The sequence below is a fragment of the Candoia aspera genome, chromosome 1, assembly GCF_035149785.1.
Source record: "Candoia aspera isolate rCanAsp1 chromosome 1, rCanAsp1.hap2, whole genome shotgun sequence".
NCBI classification, from domain to species: Eukaryota; Metazoa; Chordata; class Lepidosauria; order Squamata; family Boidae; genus Candoia; species Candoia aspera.
In genome coordinates this window covers 227,719,414-227,738,096 of record NC_086153.1, presented here as the reverse complement: position 1 = coordinate 227,738,096, position 18,683 = coordinate 227,719,414, and the positions used below count along the sequence as shown (strand labels likewise).

At 46.0% G+C, this 18,683-nt stretch overlaps 1 protein-coding gene across 3 annotated transcripts; it reads right to left on the bottom strand.

Moving 5' to 3' along the window:
• Nucleotides 1–3,981: 3,981 nt before the first annotated feature.
• Nucleotides 3,982–18,389, bottom strand: GMPPA (GDP-mannose pyrophosphorylase A). 3 transcript variants are annotated; one of them, XM_063288954.1, is made up of 12 exons: nt 18,048–18,382; nt 16,150–16,247; nt 15,903–16,006; nt 14,925–15,117; nt 14,672–14,731; nt 14,345–14,475; nt 13,833–13,967; nt 12,354–12,451; nt 11,639–11,685; nt 10,682–10,774; nt 8,004–8,172; nt 3,982–7,865 (listed from the first exon to the last, which is right to left on the bottom strand). In XM_063288954.1, exons 1-12 carry the CDS (start codon nt 18,085–18,087, stop codon nt 7,765–7,767), a joined length of 1,269 nt encoding a protein of 422 aa, XP_063145024.1. In that variant the 5' UTR covers nt 18,088–18,382; the 3' UTR covers nt 3,982–7,764. The 3 variants fall into 3 exon arrangements, with proteins under 3 accessions (XP_063145024.1, XP_063145026.1, XP_063145025.1); XM_063288956.1 differs by lacking the exon at nt 13,833–13,967 and having other exon boundaries at nt 18,048–18,389; XM_063288955.1 differs by lacking the exon at nt 14,672–14,731 and having other exon boundaries at nt 18,048–18,384.
• Between the last annotated feature and the right edge of the window lie 294 nt (nt 18,390–18,683).

Below are 18,683 nucleotides of genomic sequence, written 5' to 3'. Positions count from 1 at the left end.
TCTCCATCCAGTTTTGTTCCCTCCTTTCTCTTCCCTTCGCTTTTCAGCACAGCCTTCCTTCCCTCCATCTCTACCTGGTTGTTGTTTTTTCTCCTCCTCCTCCTTCTTTGAGTGTTTTGTATGCCAGAGAGTTTGGTTGGCATATGCAGATGGGAATCAATTAATTATCTAAATGGGGTGTTTTACTTTGTAGGCAATTGGTTTTAATCAGGAGTCATTCTTTTCTCCCCTTTTTCACCTATATTCTGGCAGGAATATATACATATAGATAGAAAACTCAAAGACTGGTTTCAGCTAAAGATGGTAACTAGTTTGGTAAGGTGGGGAAGCTGACCCTTGGCACGTGAGGGAGGGAAAGTTTGATAGATTGAAAGATCAATCTTCTATCTACTCTTCCTTTGCGGGAAGTGTCTTCCAGGTAAATACTGCAAAGATAAATTGAGAGGGGTGGGTGCTGGCCCAATCATGCCACCAACAATTTTTTAAATATGGCTTTGGCAAAAAAGAGCTGGAAGAGAACTCTACCCCCATGCCAAGGACTTACTACCCAAGAATCCTTGCTAGGAGAAAGGACAGATGTGACAATCCTGGCTGCTCCCTCAACTATTTTTGGCAGCAAAAGATGCTAGTTCCGCAGTTCAAGTGGATGATGGTAAACACTTCATTCATTCACACCAGGAAAAAGAGGCAAGGCTGGAATCTCACCCTGGCTTGGCAAGGGTGGGGGGTACAGAACACTGAGCTAGATGGAACAATGTCTGGAGCAGCATAAGGCTGCATCCCATTTTGCTTTTTTATTCAACAGACCAAACATCAAGACAAAAATCCCTAAGATTCACCTTTCATCACTTTGGTGGTATTTAACAGAGTTGGAAATGGCTTCAGCTGACAAACTGACATCACAAGACAGCACTTCGAAAAATCCTATAAGGATAAATCTGTTCAAAACTGGTCATATTTATTAAGTGTATTGATGATCTTTTTCTTAGTGAATTACCTTCTTCTGTTCAATAGGGAAATAGAAATGTTGAATCAGGATTTTAAAAATAACTTGTATTTCTCCCTATGATCATATATGTGTGTATGGATACACGTGAACAGTGCACAAAACTTTGAAGGGCTAATGTATTTGCTTTTCAATAATGTGTTAGTTAACCTGGCATAACAGTCCTGGTTTTTTTTCCTGGCAGGTAAAGCGTGGGAACATGTTCAAATCTCTAGTTTCAAGATTCCTTGCCCACGCATCAGCTGATAAAAGAAAAAAGAAGCTATAGAAACCAGGTGAACCTCATATAAACTTCTCTTTCACTACACTTCTTTGTTGTAGTTCAGAAAAAGTGATAAAACTTCCTTGCTTCCTTCCTTCCTTCCTTCCTCACATTCCAGATGAGGGTACCACAAGGCCAGAATTTAAAATTTCCATATTGTGGCAGTGGGGTGAGATACCCAACAGCCTAAGTTGATTCAAACAGTTCTATTTATTTATTAAGCAGTTCTCTTCTGCATTTTTTTTGTTGAGAAAGATAAATTTGCTCCTTCTTATATATTAGAGCTCCAATGTCTTTAGCAGCTTCAGGAAATGCTGAAAGTCAAGAGTGCAGCTTTTCCTAGCAGACAGGCAGTGCTGGAAGTTTCCCATCCTTGCTAGCTCTTTCCTACAGCTCTTGGCCATAGCAAGGCAGTTCAATTATGTAGCAATAAGTCATGTTATGCCATTTGGTTCCCAGTACGGAGACAATGTCAGGAGACAGACACTGACTCAGAACTGGACTGATGGTTTCTTGCAACCTAATGTGATTTCTTGAGCTATATTTACACACACACACACACACACACATGAACGATTCTGCATTACACACAAGTGGGAATCTGAGGAAAGGAGGAAAAAATTTGTTTGCCTGCTTGATGTAATCCCCTATTCAATGCAGATTCTCCTGTCACAATCATACACTGCTGCCTCTGCTCCTATCCTAGATTCCTACAATTCCCCATCAAACCTATTCCATCTCAAATCAGCAACATTTTCCCCGAGAACTGAGTTCTTAAAAATGGTTGAATATGAAATGGGGAGGGCAAATGCCCGGACTTTTGTGTGATTGTGGCCCAATAATTCAATTTTTGGTTCATCATTCCAAAGTGTTTTGTTTCAAAATGTTTCAGGCTTACCAAGGTTTTCTTTCGCATAGACAACGACTGTTTGATGAGGTTGGAGAAAAGGTTTCCTTCTGAAAACTCCCCCATGCAGATCACTGTGATAGAAGCAGTGCTGTACTATGGACTGTGGACCACTATTCCATTGTTAGCTTTTCAGCAGCTTGTTCCTGTGATTTATGAGTTCCGTTTTTGCTGATATGACCAGTTTGGGGGCAATTCTGGCAGACATTTTTCTTAGTCTTCAATCTAATGTTCCACAGTCAGTGAAGAAATTGAAGCTGCAAAGAGGTTGGATATTTCAGCAAGACAAATACCTGAAACATACCTTCAAATCAACCATGAAGTACAAGAAAAATAAGTGCATGCAAGGGGACCTAAGAATATTTCTGAGCTAGACAAGTTCTGCAAGGAAGAGTTGGAAAAAATACAAAAATATGGCTAGAATGACTCTTGTCTAGAAACACGAATCATTTGGAAGCTATTACTTCTGCCAAAGAAAATGTTACGAAGTGGTGACTGATGAAATGTCCCAACTTCTGTACTTGCTGGTGGGTTTTTTTCTTCATGTTAAATGCACACAAATAGCCAAGTATGCATTCAAATTTACAGAAAGATATTAATGTTGTACAGTGGAAAGGTTGTGCCAGCTTCTGTTCATTTAGGGAGTCACTGAAATATACAGATTAATGAAGGATGCCTAAACTTTTGCACACAACCGTACTGCCAATGTTGTGTCTGTCTGTCTGTCTGTCTCATGCCCATTTCTGAAGCTGCCCCCTCGCCCCCACAGTGGAAAGAAGTTGGTGGAGGAAACTACAGTTGGCAACATGCATTCCCTTATTCATCTACCCTCTTTCTAGGTTTTGTTTCCACAGAAAGCAAAGACAAGGCTGCTGGTTTTATTTGAAGAATATTATTATTTATTTTATTTCACCCAGCTTCTTCAGAAATCCCAATGCTATTGGTTTTTTTCAGGATGCTGGCAAATTGCCCCATCTTGATAGACTCTGGAACGAGACATGGACTTAACTCTCCGTAAATATTCCTGGGACGAGTGCTGCTTTTCTCTTTATTAATGGATGTGGCCAATTCTATAAACGCAGTAGCTGAACTTATTCTCTCCTCCCCCCATCCGCCCCCATGTACTGTGCAGAATTTATCAACTCTGCATTTCATTATGCACTCTCCCACTGTTATAAGATCCCCATGGAACTCCTTACAATCTGCTTTAGATTTAACTATGTTGAATAATTTATCATCTGCATATTTTGCTACATCCCTGTTCAATCCCTTTTCCAAGTCATTAATGAATGTGTTAAAAAAGCGCAGGTCCCATTATAGATCTCTGAGGCTCCCTACGGTTTATCTCTCTCCGCTGTGCAAATTGACCATTTATGCCTCCCTCCTATTTCCTATAATTCAGCCACTTGCTTATCCACAAAAGGATGTATCCGCTTATGCCAGAACGACTTAACCTGATACAGGGGCCTTTGATGGGGGGCTTTACAGCCTGTTTTATGAAAAGTCTAATTATACACATCTTTGCCCCATGTATTTACTGACGATCTCTCAAGCTTTCAGCAAAGTCGTGAGCCAAGATTTCACCTTACTTCAACTCTGCACTTTCCTCACTTGCTAGATTTTGCACTTGGAATCAGTTTACATAGGTTTATAAAAACAGTCGCCACCCCCCCTCCCCAGGTTTGGCCTACGGAGGTAAGGTTATCAGGAGTACCCAGGGAGTCTGTTGGGCACAGCAAACCATCTGCCACATGGTCAGCGCTCAGAGCAGGGAAATACTTGCCCACCCCAGCCCAACCCCTGGCATTTTAATTCCTTCCCACCCTAAGCCATAGCAGTGTGTTAAGTACTTTATAATCTCCCCCCACCTAATCTCACAGTCCAGCACAGAGACGGTCCCCATCCCATTTTACAAAAGCCTGCATTTTAGGGAAGATAAAGTTCACAATTCCATTAGCAGGGCAGAAGCGGAAAAGGATTAAAGCAGACCAGCTGTCGAATCCAGCAGGGGTGGGCATCTTTAGGTGGCAGGAAAGAGGCCAAATGGGTTTGGGGAAGGCCCGAGGCCAAACTCCACAACCAAGGACCCAAAGGCTCAGTCTGGGCAACAGGTGCAAGTGGGTCAACAGCTACGTTAGTCATTTCTGCCAAAATGCCTCCTCCTCCGTAGCGCCTGCCCTCTGGAACATCCTCCAGAAATTAGGATGTCTCTGACCCTGTTGGCCTTTCGTAAGGCTATAAAGACCTGGCTTTGTGCCCGGGCCTGGGGCCTCGAGCGTGTGGATGGTCCCATCTCTTGGCTATGTTAATATCCATGCATTGCTCACTTGGCAGCCATGTATATTTATTTTGTATTTATTTTGTATTTTAACTGTTTTAATTATAATTGTTTTAATTGTTTTATGGTATTGTTGTAAGCCGCCCAGAGTCACTTGCTGAGATGGGCGGCTATAGAGATCAAATCAAATCATATCAATCAATGGGGATGTAGTTTCAAATTCAAGGCCTAAAGCAAGATACCCATTTCATCCTTTGTTAGATGTTCAGGAACTCAGGGTGACCTACAGAGCACCCCCTCCTTCCTTTTCTCTCACCAACCACTGCCCTCCATAACAACTACACTGCAAGGTAGGTTAGGCTGAGTCTGTGTGACTGATCCAAACTCACCCACCAATTTCCATGGCTGTAGGTGGAACCTGAAGCCGGCTTTCCCTGAGGCCTTTCCAGCACCTTCACCACCGCACCACACTAGCCAAATTCAGGTATTCAGTTTGTTCCTTCTTATACATTTAAGTATTATACCCAGTGACCTGTGAACAATTCTGACGATCAGATTAAATGTGGATAAGATAGAGATTGCGTATTATGTTCATGATGGTTATTGGCGAAAAAGGAATCTTTTAGAAATTAGTTCTGAGAAATGTTTTGAGGGCCACAATCCATTTTGATGAGGCCAAAGTTAAAGCAGCTAAGTGTGTGGGTGTTGTGTGTATGAATGTATCCTGAAAAAATCAAGAGCATCATTTGCATACACATGTTCTCTGCATGTCTACTTAGAAGTAAGCCAGGGCAGCAAAAAATCTCTGCAAACATTTTTACAGTTCTTACTAGTTTCAGCATGGCTTCCAGGGAAGTATGTTGTTTAACATTTTAACATTTTCTAAATATTTATAGAAAGTTTAAAAAAAAAAACTCAACAAATTACAAGCCGCAGGACTTTGCATCATTCCCTCCCCAATTTTTCCAAACCGTACAAAACCATCTATGAAGCTCCCTTTTTCTTGGAGAAAGTTTGGAGCAATTGCTACTCGCATGACACAATCTATTTAGAGGTGAGTCCAATTGAGTTGAATTATCATCACATCAGAGAGTAGTAGGACTTCTGCTTTCTTAAACAGAATTAAACGCGAGCAGAATCAGACAATGCTGATTATATTTACATCTCCTGCTGCAGCTCCTGAAAGAATAAGAACATCCTTCACTGCCATCTCCCCTTCTAACAACTGGCTTACAATAAAACAAATCATCATCAGGAAAAACACATTTGTAACGTATGACTAATGCTGCAAGCACCAAATCCTTTCCAAGGATTGTTAGGCTCATTCACAAATTTCCCTATTCTGTTTCTAGCCATCACTTAAGCTCTGAGGTCTTAGGGGCAAATAGAAAGCAAACAGGAGCCTCCTTCAAGTTAAGCCCAACTCCATCACGTGGTCTGGACAGCAGTACAGAAACTGCATTCCTTATGGGATGGTTTTTGACTTCTCAGTCTAGGCTTCCCAGGCACCTTCACATCCAAATACTAACCAGACTGGAACTTGCTTAGCTTCAGAGACCAAATGAGATCAGATCAGGTCGGTATTGCTGGCCGCCAAGATAGTTAGCTCTAACCTGCAGGATGGGGGGAGCGGGGGGGCAGGCAATGAAAGGTTACAGGAAGCAGTTAGCTGAAGTTGCTAATTTACCATTATCAGCTTGCCTTTGCCATTAACTAGCTGCAAAAAGATCATGCTTCCAGTAGCAGGAGAAAGATAAATCCTCTCTTGATAAATGGGTATCCGATGAACATTCCCAGGAGCTCCCTAGTGGGACTCAAAAGAAAAACCAGCAGAGATGGATCAGCACAAACCTGTTCAAAGGACGTGTATTGATTTAGCTGTTTGGGACCCAGGAGTCTATAGAAGCGAGACTTTGCGACGAAACATCACTTTGAAAAATGCCACCTTAGAACATTTGGGATGGTGGTAGGCGTTGATTAGCCTATCACAGGGACTTGAAAAGCCAGTCAGCATTTGGTTACATTTAACACAGAAGAGCCCTGGAGGGTACCGTGTTAAACTAACCTCCCCCATCAACCACAACACTGAACATGGCGAGGGTTAACCCAGGATGACCATTCATTCATTCATCTTCTCTTCTCACTGCTAGCACAGAGATGAGAGCATAGAGAAGCCTTGCAAAAACAGGGCTTTTCTAGGCACGTTTGTTTCCACTCCCCTGCCCAGAACATGGGTAACAGGGTGGGGAGGGAAGAAAGATAAACTGCTCCCAACCCAGGCCACTATATTTTTCAAATAGTTAAAAAAAATCAAATAATTAAAAGAAGAGGACAGCTAGGTGCATTGCCTTTGCAACCTCAGGTCTTTCATGGTAAGGCACGTGATGGGTAAGGACTTCTTTCTCCAGAGAACTGAATGAGAGAGTTGGGCTCCAGTTGAATCTAACTGCAGTGTGGAAACTTTGTGTGTTGGGAGTCCTTATCTGCTTCCTTTCCCAAAAGGCTCTGTATGGTAGCAGCTCTTGTTCCAGGCCTTATGGGAAGCTATTCCATTCACTGAGATGGAGCTAACATACCCAAACACTTTCCACAATATACATTTGTTATTGGTGATTTCTTGCCAACACTTTCTCATTCGTTTCAAAGTTTCAACTTGGCTTGCATTGTACTAGAACTTGGAAACAAATCAGTTCCTCCTCATCATAAAGGACCAGAGGCAGGTATGGGGCCATTGTCTGACAAATTCCTTAGTGCACAAGTTTAGAATGCTGGGCCAGATGGAAAAGGGGCACTACATGGAGGGGAAGGGGGAATTAACGTGAGCTGCAGTACTTGATCTGAAGTTGCAGTTGCCCCCGTTCTGTTTCATAGGTGGCACCAGGAATGGAGCTCTTGGGGTGGATGGGATTCAACTGGATGATGATGAAGGCATCTGACAGCCACGGAAGTCTGCAGAGATGTCTCCAGTCCTCTCGGGACTGAGAGAAAGCTACACACCTTTCCCTGTCAAGGGCCCATAGTGAGAAAGCCCCAAGGTTCAGACAGGCTTCTTCCTTAGGGAGGTTCTCTGGCAGTCAAGTTAGGGCGCCATTTCAATTCCTTCCAGCCTAAGAAAGAGGCTCATATTCCCATTCCCTGGAAAGGTCCAGAAGGATGTTGCAGCTGATACCAAAGCCATAGATCTTGGCCTACCAGAGCAAAGACTGAACAAGGCCTGAGAATAAGTCTGATGAAGTCACAAGCTACATTATTATGAGGTTCTTGAACTTTCTGTCTGGAAGTCACCAGAGGTGAGTTCAGTTCACGGTCCATTAAAGAATGATCTGATTCTTGAAGCTGCGACTGAGTTCCTTGTGGGGAAGCACAATTGAGTTCAGGATGACTACTTCAGCAGGAATGGTCACGTTGCAGCCTGTTTTGGTGTGGGGGGGGGTTCAAAAAAGAGATCAGCTCAGAAAGCAGGGTGGGGAGCAGGTATAATCCCACAAGGGACTCCTACTTAGAAAGGCAGGAAGGTCCCAACTGTTTATTGGGGAAGGGGGAAGCTTACCTAGAATAGTGATAGATGGAGTGAGGCGGCCATCTCGAAAGAGTGTCTCGCTGTCAATCTTTGCATAGGGATCATTTGGATTGGGGTCACTGGGGGTACCCTCTACACGAGCCCAGCGTCCAATTGTGCTGTCCCAGCCGACAATGCTGTTGAGCACACAGGTATGGTCCTATGGAAAAGAGAGTGGGGCATCCCATGGGGAGTCAGCCACACAGTGCCTAGGGCTGCCAAAGCTGCAGCTCTCCCACCAATCAGGAGCACCACAGCCACCCCCAACTTCTCTCCTTTTTTAAAGAACTGCAGATGGCTGAAGCCTCCCAGGAAGGGCTATGTCATGAGATTTCAGTGATCTTGTAGAAGAAAGAACATTAAAATTTGGCACCTTCCTAACATTTGGGGCATTTTAAAATGATATTGTAATATAATCCAGAGGGACCAGGGATGATTTCATCAACTTTCAGACTTCATCCACAACCCAAGACCATTATGAAGACAACCAGGACAGCAGCCTTACATAAGACATGAAGGCAAATCTCAGTCTTTGCTACAGTGAGCTGCCTCTAAATTGAGTGTCCTCCCATTATCATGGACTTCACGTCCCATTACCTTTGACCAAGCTATAAGGGATGATAGGAATTACAATCAACACTTTAAAGGGCCCCCTGTTGGGGAAAGGTGCCCTACGGTACTGAACCACAGGCTTGTGCCAAACAGCATTACACCAGACACAGGTGCTGTAGAGCTTATCCTTGGTTACTTAAGGAGCAGCGCAGGGGACAACTCTCGAACAATTCATTCCATGCAGTTAAAAGGAAACAGGCAAAATGGGCAGAAGCCACAGGGGAAGGAGGAGGAGGAAGACCCGGTTCATTCACACATCTGCAGTCATCATGAAGCTGGGAAGCAATTCAGCCTTCATCAATGGCCCCTACACCCCTGTGCAAAAGAGATTCCTGCCTCAAACAGTTGACAGAAGCAGACATTTTAAGGGCTTCAGTCCACTTCCTAAGATCATGCATCTGATGCAGAGGGCTGTAACCCACAGAACCTGGGCCATAATACATCCCTTAGCTTTGAAGAGGACCAACAAAACTCTCTTTGTTCATTCAGTACCCTCAGCAAACATTTACAGTGCAGTAGCACCACCTGCTGGCCACAAGAAAAAGATGAAAAGCAAATACCATACATACTGACCTGTTAGGAAAACTGCTAGAGATAGTGCTAACCCCAACGCAGCATCCCCATGTAATACAAGGCAAGGGCTTACTATATTAATATACCATCTTTTCTCTGAGTTTTCAGGGTACTGTAGGTTGTGAGACTCTCTTCATTTTATTCTAGAGCAACAACCCTAGGTTGGACCACGAAATAGGAACTGACCTAAAGTCACCCAGCAGGTTCCATGGCTGAATAAGATTTGAACCAGGGTCTCGATGATCCCAGGCCATACTTTCAATGCTACACTATAGTGGTTCTATGTAAGGACCTGTCCAATTGTGGCTGGATTCCCCTAATTCCAGCTGACATTGCCTATGGCTGGGAATGGCAAGAGTTATTCCCAACCATAGGCAATGGCTAGGAGTAACTCCAAAACAAGTAGTCCTCGCTTACCGGCGTTAATTGGGACTGGGAACTTCATCGTAAGGCATGACATCACGTGACCACACTGACCCATGACAGCAGTTTCATTAGGTGACTCCTGTGCTGTCACAGCATCCCACAGTCACAGGATTGCCATTTGTGACCTCCTGCCAGCTTCTCCATTGACTTCGCTTGTCGGAAGCCAGCAGTGAAGGTTGCAAATGGTGATCACGTGACTATGGGGTGCTGCAATATCATAACTGTGAGCCAGTTGCCAAGCACCCAGACCACAATCACGTGACTGTGGGAACGCTGTGATGGCCGCAACTACGAGGACCATCGTAAGTACCCCCCCTTCGGTGCTGTCCTAATTTCAAATGGTCGCTGAACGAGTGGCTGTTAAACGAGAACCACCTGTACTATCTGACATGTAATAGTCTGGGCAAAGCTGTGATGGGGCCTTTTGCTTTTGATCAAGAGTCTGATGCAATGCCTCTTCCATGCTGCTGTGCTTAGGAGGCATTTTTGTTGGAGCAGTGGCCTCCCTCAATGCCTTCAGTTGGAAGCATCAAGGCAGAGTCTCAAAGGGGAATGCTCCAGCACTTGTAACACCATTTCACCCAGCCCCTAGCATACAAGAAGTGGAGGATGTTGGAGTATCTTTCTCCCATTCCTTAAACAGGACGTGTGCAGTGGAAATGACAGTAAGGAATGAAGTTACATTGCTGCAGAGAAGACAAGAGCCTTGTTTAATAACAGAGATGTCTTTCTTTTGTATTACGTTTCTTAAGTGATCCAGTATCTGAAGACCGCACAGAAGGACACTCAGCTTCTAAGACAAGAAAACACACTAATAAAATTGTTTTTAAGTATCAATAGGACAAGCGTTCTATAATTCTCAGACACATGGCTATAGATTAAGAAAGAATTAGACTGGGGGGTACGGACTTAATGTTCCATGGATGAAATGCCATTATTTGATTCGCAGGAAGTTTATGGGATCCCGAGTAACAAAGATATAAAACAATTGCATATTTACGATACTAAAAATGCAGGTCACGCAATCATGGCCCACTGGAATTGTCGGAAACACCCACCTGGAGAGACGCTCCATGCAGAATAATGGATTCCCGCACTCGCACTCCTGCACCGATGGTCACCCCTTTCCCAATGGAGACATTGGGGCCCAGCTGCAGAGAATAGCCAGGGGAGGGGGATCTGTGTCAGTGAACTGGCAGGTGAATGTCCCTCCTCAGCCCCCTGCTCTCCTTTGTCCTCAGGAGCAAAGACACAGGCCAGACAGAACAGGCTCTGAAACCCAGTCCTGTCCCACACATGCTAAAGCAAGGGATGAGGAGGGGGGTTCTTTTTAAGAAACCTCTACAAGTGTCAGCTGAGGCTTTTTTCCCCCTTTTAAACCCTCTGTCTGTGCCTGGGTAGAATTTTTAAAATCCTACCTATTATTGGGCGGGATGAAAGGGAGGGTAAAGGAAAGACCAGGCATCCCTCCCTGTCAGCCCTTCAAGGTAGTCCAGACAGGAAACCAAAACCCTGAGCACTTACACCACCTTTATTGTGAGGTTACAGAAACAAAATTGTGCAAGTCCAAAAGCACTTCTCCCCTCCCTCACCTTGACTTCCTAAGGAACTGCGGGGGGGGGGAGGAGGGACCCTTCTGAGATGCTCCCATGTCCCTTTTCCATCTGTGGGCTGAGGTATCTCATCTGACCTTGTCTAGGCCGCGGCTCCTCCTCCCGTCTCTCAAGGTCATCCTCACAGCCCATTACACCCCCCAATCCCCTCAAAGCCTCCTTCCCTTTGTACTTCAATTAAGCTTGGGGGGAAAAAAACCTCATCTGTTTACGTGCGTGCAAGCACACATGTGTAAATAACCTATTTGTGTGCAAGAGAGATGGCAGGCCTATCCTATACCCCTGACTCTGGCCTTATTCATTATCGGCATGAAGCCCGCCAATGCTGTGGCCCTGGGGACAAAAGGCTTTCCTCATCCTGTTGTGGGAAGCAACGGAAACCGCCCAACCCCACGGACTTACCACAGCACTGGCATCCACTGAGGCTGTTGGATGAATATAGACATTCCCTGTGTGGAAAATCAGCAGCAATTACTTCAGCTCTCCTCTGTCCTCAACAAGTCCTTTCCATTCTTCTGAAGGCTTTGCTAGAGGAGGTCCATTTCTTTCCAATATGGGCTTCCAGCTCTAGTGCTGAGTATCTCACGATCCCCAGACACATCCAACTCAACATCGCCTTCTGAACGCCTTTCCCCATGCAGGGGTCAGCTGCTACGATTACAACCTCACTGCTGAAACTTGTGACAAAGGAAGGAAGGTTCGCTCCAGAATTCTGGAGATTCTGGAACCAAGCATATAGGGAAAACAATTCCCCAACCTGGGCAAAACTGCTTTCAAAAACATCTCATCAAAAATGATTCAAAGAACAACAACATAGTATTAATAAATAAACCTGGTTTGACTCCCAGGGGCTGAAGAAAATACACTATACATTTTGGAGCCTTAGGACAGATATTATGGCCTAGGAAACTCATCTGCTATTATTCCTGGTCATTGACCACATAAATATTATTGATTGATCTGCTATTAAGATCTCTCCGGCAAGGTATCTATAGGACTGTTGGAGCTGGATGAGATGACTACTTTACCCGCCGGGACGCATAAAGTGTGCCTTATTCCTGCCAACAGAATGTACGGGTGTTTTTGCCTCACGGTGTGGGGAAGGAGAAGCAGATACCTCGGATGCTGGGCCCACCAGGTTGGTTCTGGGCAAGTCTCTCTGGGTGACACTGGCTGTAGCAGCTCAGATAGAGACGATTGGCATAGATGGCAGAGCTGGCAAAGAGAATGTGGGAGGTATTATATTTGGCCCCAACCCTTAAGCACAGCGCTTATCCCACATTGCCAGCCTCTTGGAGACAAAGCAAGAAATCAAATGGCTCTCTCACCAGCACACGCACACACGCACACACAATTAGTAGAAGATGACATTCTACCTTGCACAGTATCCACATTTAAACCCAAAAATTCATATTCTCTTTCTTTTATGCTGGGGTCCTGCCATCTATCTGACAGAAGTCATAGGCCTGAGCCTGATGGACGCCAAACTACAAAACAACCAAGACTTTGGTTATAGTGATGCACATCTTAATTCATTTGGATGCTCTTCCTTTTTCAGACAAGACTTGGAGAAACAGGAAGAAGCAGGGCAGAGATTTACAGGGGCGTCAGCCTATGAAACAAAAGGCAAGGAGAGGAAGTGAGCAGTAAAGCTCACAGACTCCTGAAAGGCTCTGTGAGCCTTACTGCTCACTTCCTCTCATCTGCTCTAACTTATTTATTTATTTAACAAATTTATAAGGCCGCCCAACTCACACATGGTGACTCCCAACATCTTACAGAGTTAAAAACCATAAAATCACAATATACACCCCACGGTGGCAGAAAACACATTCAAATTAGCCACTTGATTGGCTCCGAAGCAATCTGGGGTCCCCAGGCCTGATGACAAAACCACGTCTTCAGGGCCTTCTGGAAAAGGAGCAAGGAGGGAGCCACCATGGAGAAGGCCCTTTTCCTTGGCCTCACTAGATATACTTCCCTAACTGAAGGGACCCGCAACATACCCTGCCGCCCTGCTCTGGTGGGCTAGGTAGATGTGACTAGGGAAAGGTGGTCCTGCAAATAACCTGGCCCCAAGCCGTGAAGGGCTTTAAAGGTGATAACCAGCACCTCAAATTGGACCTGGAAGCAAATCAGCAATTAATGCAGTTCCCTCAAAAGAAGTGACACATGCACAAATCTAGGCTTGTGCAAAACTATGTGGGCTGCTGCATTTCGAACCAACTGAAACTTCTGGATACTCTTCAAGGGGAGCCCCATAACTTGCCTCTTTGCTACTTCAAACAATTTTAACAGTTTCTCTTAACACTGCAATGTACATTTGTCATGGCACATGCTGAAGTCTCTCCCTCACTTGCATCATCTGCATACCTGCTCAAGGAAGAAAATAGCCAAGTTTTATAAAACACAAAAGTGTACAGGACAGCAGAGTCAACCCTTGGCACACTCACAGATGCACTCAACTCCAAACTGCAACCATTGCCTGTCCATCCCATGTGCCACTGAGCGTGAGTCTGCAACCACTGCCCACCTATGCGTGGTCCTTGAGCCGCTGGGTGTCAGGCAGAGCTGCTTCCCCTTCCCTTTCCCTTACCCAGCAGATTTGATCTGGCTCCAGAACCCTTCTGTTTTGTAGGCAAAGAGGCGTCCCTGCCCAGCCAGGGCCGTAAAGATGTCTTGCTCCAGTCTGATAGCTTCAGCCCGCTGCCAACCGTTTGTGTTCTCCTCTCTGTGGGAACGAGACCAAGACAAGATGATACAAGCACATTGCTTTCTAGAAAGAGGGCACGTGCCCAACCAGAAAAGAAACCTCTCAAACCAGAGAGAGAGTGAATATGGGAGCAGCAATTCAGAAACAGAAAAACTAGATCTCTACCTAAGTGCCTAAACTCTAGAGCAGAAGAGCATCACTGACTCCTGAAAAGGGCACATGCAGGGTGAAGGGAGAGATGGACACTTACCCAAGGCATGAACCCCTGCATGAGGGCAGAGGATGGCAGGAGGAGGAGATGGAGAGAAAGAGAGAGAGAGAAAGATGGTAGATGAGTGACCTGCCACTGCCCAGAGCAGGAAAGACACAGAAACACGGCTGGGAAAGTCACTCACAAGAGCAGCTCCTGTTGGTTACGTTGGAAGACTTCCCCAATGTGATGGAAGATGGCTGGGGTAAACAAGTAAATGCCACAGTTGATGAGCTCACTCACAAAAGTGCTGGGCTTCTCCACATAGTGTAAGACCTAGAGAAGAAAAGGGGGCATAGGCAGGAGCGACAAGAGCCTTGTCAATGGTGCATCTGAGGAAGATTCCTGAGGGGAAACCTGAGATCTAAGATGCAGAAGGCAGGACTCCCAGAAGGGCCTGCTCCAATCGGCTCTCCGGCAGGGCCTGCCTTCTTCCCAGGCCTCCCTTCCACCTGGCTTCATACCTTCATACCTCGTGTGTGTCGGCCTTTGCCACGATGCAGCCATAGTTCAGAGACTGCTTCCTATTGGCCTGCAGAAAACAAGATTGACATGGAGGCATTGAGGGGGCAGAAACGTTGAAGCTTCCAGGAGGCTTTAAAAGGAAATCTTAAGAAGGGCCTAGGTGCTGCCTGGTGCCCAGGACTCCCCAGTGGACTGGCCCTCTGTCTTCCAGCCACCCTCTCAGGACTGATCCAGCTTGGAAAGGCAGGACTGTCTCCTACCGTGGTGCCCAGCATGAGGAAGCTGTCGGAACTGCCATGCTGACGATGGAAGGCAAGCATCTCCTCAAGGGGGAATTCAGAGCAGACATCGGCATTGAGCACGAAGAAGGCTGCAGGGTTCCCTGAAAGGATCTGATCACGGAAGTGGTAGATCCCACCACCTGTGCCAAGCGCTGCGTATTCCTGCAGATACCTACAGAAATGAGATATTCACCTTACCAGATGCCTGTGGGAGTCCCCTACTTCCAAATAGGGGAAGCTTATAGACTGATTACATTTTATTTCAGGATGAACTTTCAAGGACTACAACTATTTCATGCAACATGAGGCACAGTCCTCAGTCTTTAGGGATAATTACACATGGATACATTCAGAGGAATGTAAAACTTGGAATTAACTGGAACTTGGAATTAATTAATTAATTGATTGATTGATTGATTGATTATTAGTATTAACTTGTAGAGAGCCAGTTTGGTCTAGTGGTTATGGCACCAGACTAGAAACCTGGAGACTGGGTTCCAGTCCCGCCTTAGGTATGAAGCCACCTGGATGACCTTGGGCCAGTCACTCTCTCTCAGCCCTAGGAATCAGGCAAGGGCAAACCACTTTGGAAAAACCTTGCCAAGAAAACTGCAGGGACTAGTCCAGGCAGTCTCCGAGAACTGGACACGACTGAACTGATTAAAAAAAAATCAGAGGAATGTAAAACCTGGAATTAACTGGCAAAACAGAATTCAGCTCCTGGGAGTGACAGATCTGGCCTAGCATATCTGGAAGGTCCTAAAGAGAGGAAAGGCTGAATTACAGCTCAAAAGTTTTCAAAAAAAAATGTACAAGATGATAATGATGTTGCTGTGCTGGCCAACACAACTGGGCATTATTTAAAAGGCCAGGCTATGCAGAACCAGTACCTGAGTGACAGATATCAGGGCTGGATCCCTCTTACATTTTCCTTCACTGTATCCACTGGCCACCCACCTGATAGGGATCTTGAACTCTTGCTGGGCAGACACCAGGAAGTGGCTGAGTGCCTCATTAGGCTGATAGAAGCCAATCAGGAGAATCTCCTTCATGTGGGGCACCTGTTAGAAATGGCAGGAAAAGCATCAGGCTTAGCTGACTTCTCTCTCTTGCTTGCTTCATTATCTGACTATGATTAAGATGAGGCAGCACACTGACACATGCTGCCCTCCCCTTCCAATCTTAATCTGAATAACCCCCTTACCTTAGTGCATGCCTCAATGTGATGCTGTACCATGGGCACCCCTGCCACTGGGAATAAGGGCTTGGGCACTTCAAAGGACAAGGGTCGGAAGCGGGTCCCTGAAAGAGGAAGACAATTTCAGAATCAAGAGCCAACCATCCCCAGAATTTGCCCCTCCTGTTTCTGGCAATATTCTGCCAGGAACAGAGAACAGAAAGTGAGGCACATCACTCTAAGTTCCCAAAGGGCCACAGTTAACTCAGATAAAGGCTTGTGTAGTGGTAAAAGTGAAGCTGTAGGCAAATGCAACCAGAACTTCTTTCACTTGTGAGAATAGGGGTGTCTGTGGGGGTGAGAAGAAAGTAAGTGCAGCTATGCAGTAGAAGCCCCATCCCGTTTTTACATGTGACATAAACGCAATGCATGTAACAAAGGGGCAAGGCTTTCATCACATGGCCCCCGCTGCCATCTCCCCTTACTATTTTCCCTTCCTCCTGCTTTCCATTTTTTATTTCCAATGTTTCATTTTAAATCTATTTTACATATTTTTTAAAAAGCAGCCTCAGTAATCAAGGATAAATTGCATGGAGACATCCTAGCAGTCCTCTGACACTTCATTCTTTTCCTCCATTTTGTTAGTATTTGATTTACCTTCCTACCTGCTTTTTTGCCCCAATTGCCTGGTCATTTTGTCTTTTGCAGTGCCCAGTTGGGGGGGGGGGGTTTAAAAAAACCTCTGAGTTGAGGGAAGTGCTTCTGCAGTAATCCATGAATGAAAACAATCCTTAACCCCACAGCTCTGCAGATCAGATTCTGAAGTTTTATTTTTATTTATTTTTATTTTCTATTCCGCCTTTATTATTTTTATAAATAACTCAAGGCGGCGAACATACTACTTGTTTCCTGAATTTATGCTGCCTGCTGTGACTTTGGCTCTGCTGAAAGCAGCTGCCCTTTCCAGGCTCAGCAGCATGGGTCCATGACCTCCATACCCACGTGATCGGCAGCAGCCCTCCAGTTGCTGGCAAAGCCCATTAACAAACTGGCAAAGTCATGCCAATTCCACTTTGCCCCTGCACCATCTAAAGTGCAAGGCCAGATATCCCCATGGGCACTCCCCTGGGCTATCAGACTTTTTAATAAAGTTGTGGTTGAGGATGCAGAAATGATGCATATTAAAGTGGCAAAAGACTAAGAGAGAGAGAGAGAGGTAACCCGTACATCAGAAGCAAAATCTAAATTTAAAAATCCTAGAGTCCAACAGTGGGCCCAAACCAACACATTTAAACGTGACACAAATGCATTGCCCTTAGAAATCAAAGACACAAGCGTAAGATGAGCAGATAAGAAGCAGGATGGTTCAGTTTATTGGATTACAAAGTGTTATAAGGGGGCAAGGCATAGTGGCTAGGAAAAATGCTTCTTTTAGGCAGCCCCACAGAAGCATGAGCAAGACTGTGGGAACCAAAGTTCTGCTCTGTTCTGCACTCCACAGGTTGCACCGCATTTTAAGGAGCCTGTTAACCAACGGGGGCCTATCCAGCCATGAGGAAGGGCTGAAAGGGCTGGGAATGTTTAGCCCGGCACAGAGAAGGTTCCGGAGAGCCATCACGTCCTTCCGAAGAAGAGGCCCGGCTGCTCTGGGCAGGAGGAAAATCAGGCGGTGGAGGTGCAGGGAGGCGGGGGTCAGCCAAGGGTTAAGAAAAATCTCACGTGCAAAAGCTGTTGGCTAAAGGAACACGCTAAATCGGCACATGGTGGACTTGCTTTTTTTTGGAGGGGGGGTATTTCAGCAAATCGAGGACTCGCTTTCATTTCAGCAAAGGTATTTCGGCAAAGGATGGCCCGCCCGGCTGCCCGCCCGCCTCCAGCCCGAATGGGCACCAGCTTCCGGGAGAGGACGAGGGGTATCAGCTCACCTTTCTGGGGGCCCCCGATTAGGATCACGGCTTTCAGCATTGCCTACTTGGTGTCTGGACGGCGAGGAAGACTGCGTCAGATGGGCCCCTCCGCACTGTCCCTACAGCACGAAAGACCCCGCAGCGGGATCTCCTCCCCGCTCGAACACGGCCTTCTGCTTCCGAGCACGTGAGAACGCCACGTCACCGGTTCCACCTCCTCGTGGGTCCGAGCTCAGACGCCAGGCACCTCGGGAGCCTGGAAGCCAGAGGGAAAGAGGTGCGGGAGGGGGAAAGCGGGATCCTCCAACCGAAATGCGAGGAAAGCTTACAGCATCCACATCTTTTCCTGCTCGCTGCCGCCTCCCGTCTTTGCATCCGCCTTCCTGCGAAGTTCCGGGACCGCGGCGCTGCTCAGCCCAGAGCAGCACCTGCCACGACTCCAGATTGCCCGAAATGCAGTGCGGGCACTGAATCCGTTCCCACTCTCCTCCATTTTCGGGATTAAAGGTGGTCTCCCTCGGCCTCGGCTCCTGTAGACTCAAGAAACAGTAACATGGAAGTGGTTAGGTTTCGCCTGTTTCCGATTTCTAATCTAGCCTGTAGATTTGGGGCTTCCCATCCAAGTATTTATCTGGAATGACCCTGCTTAACGTA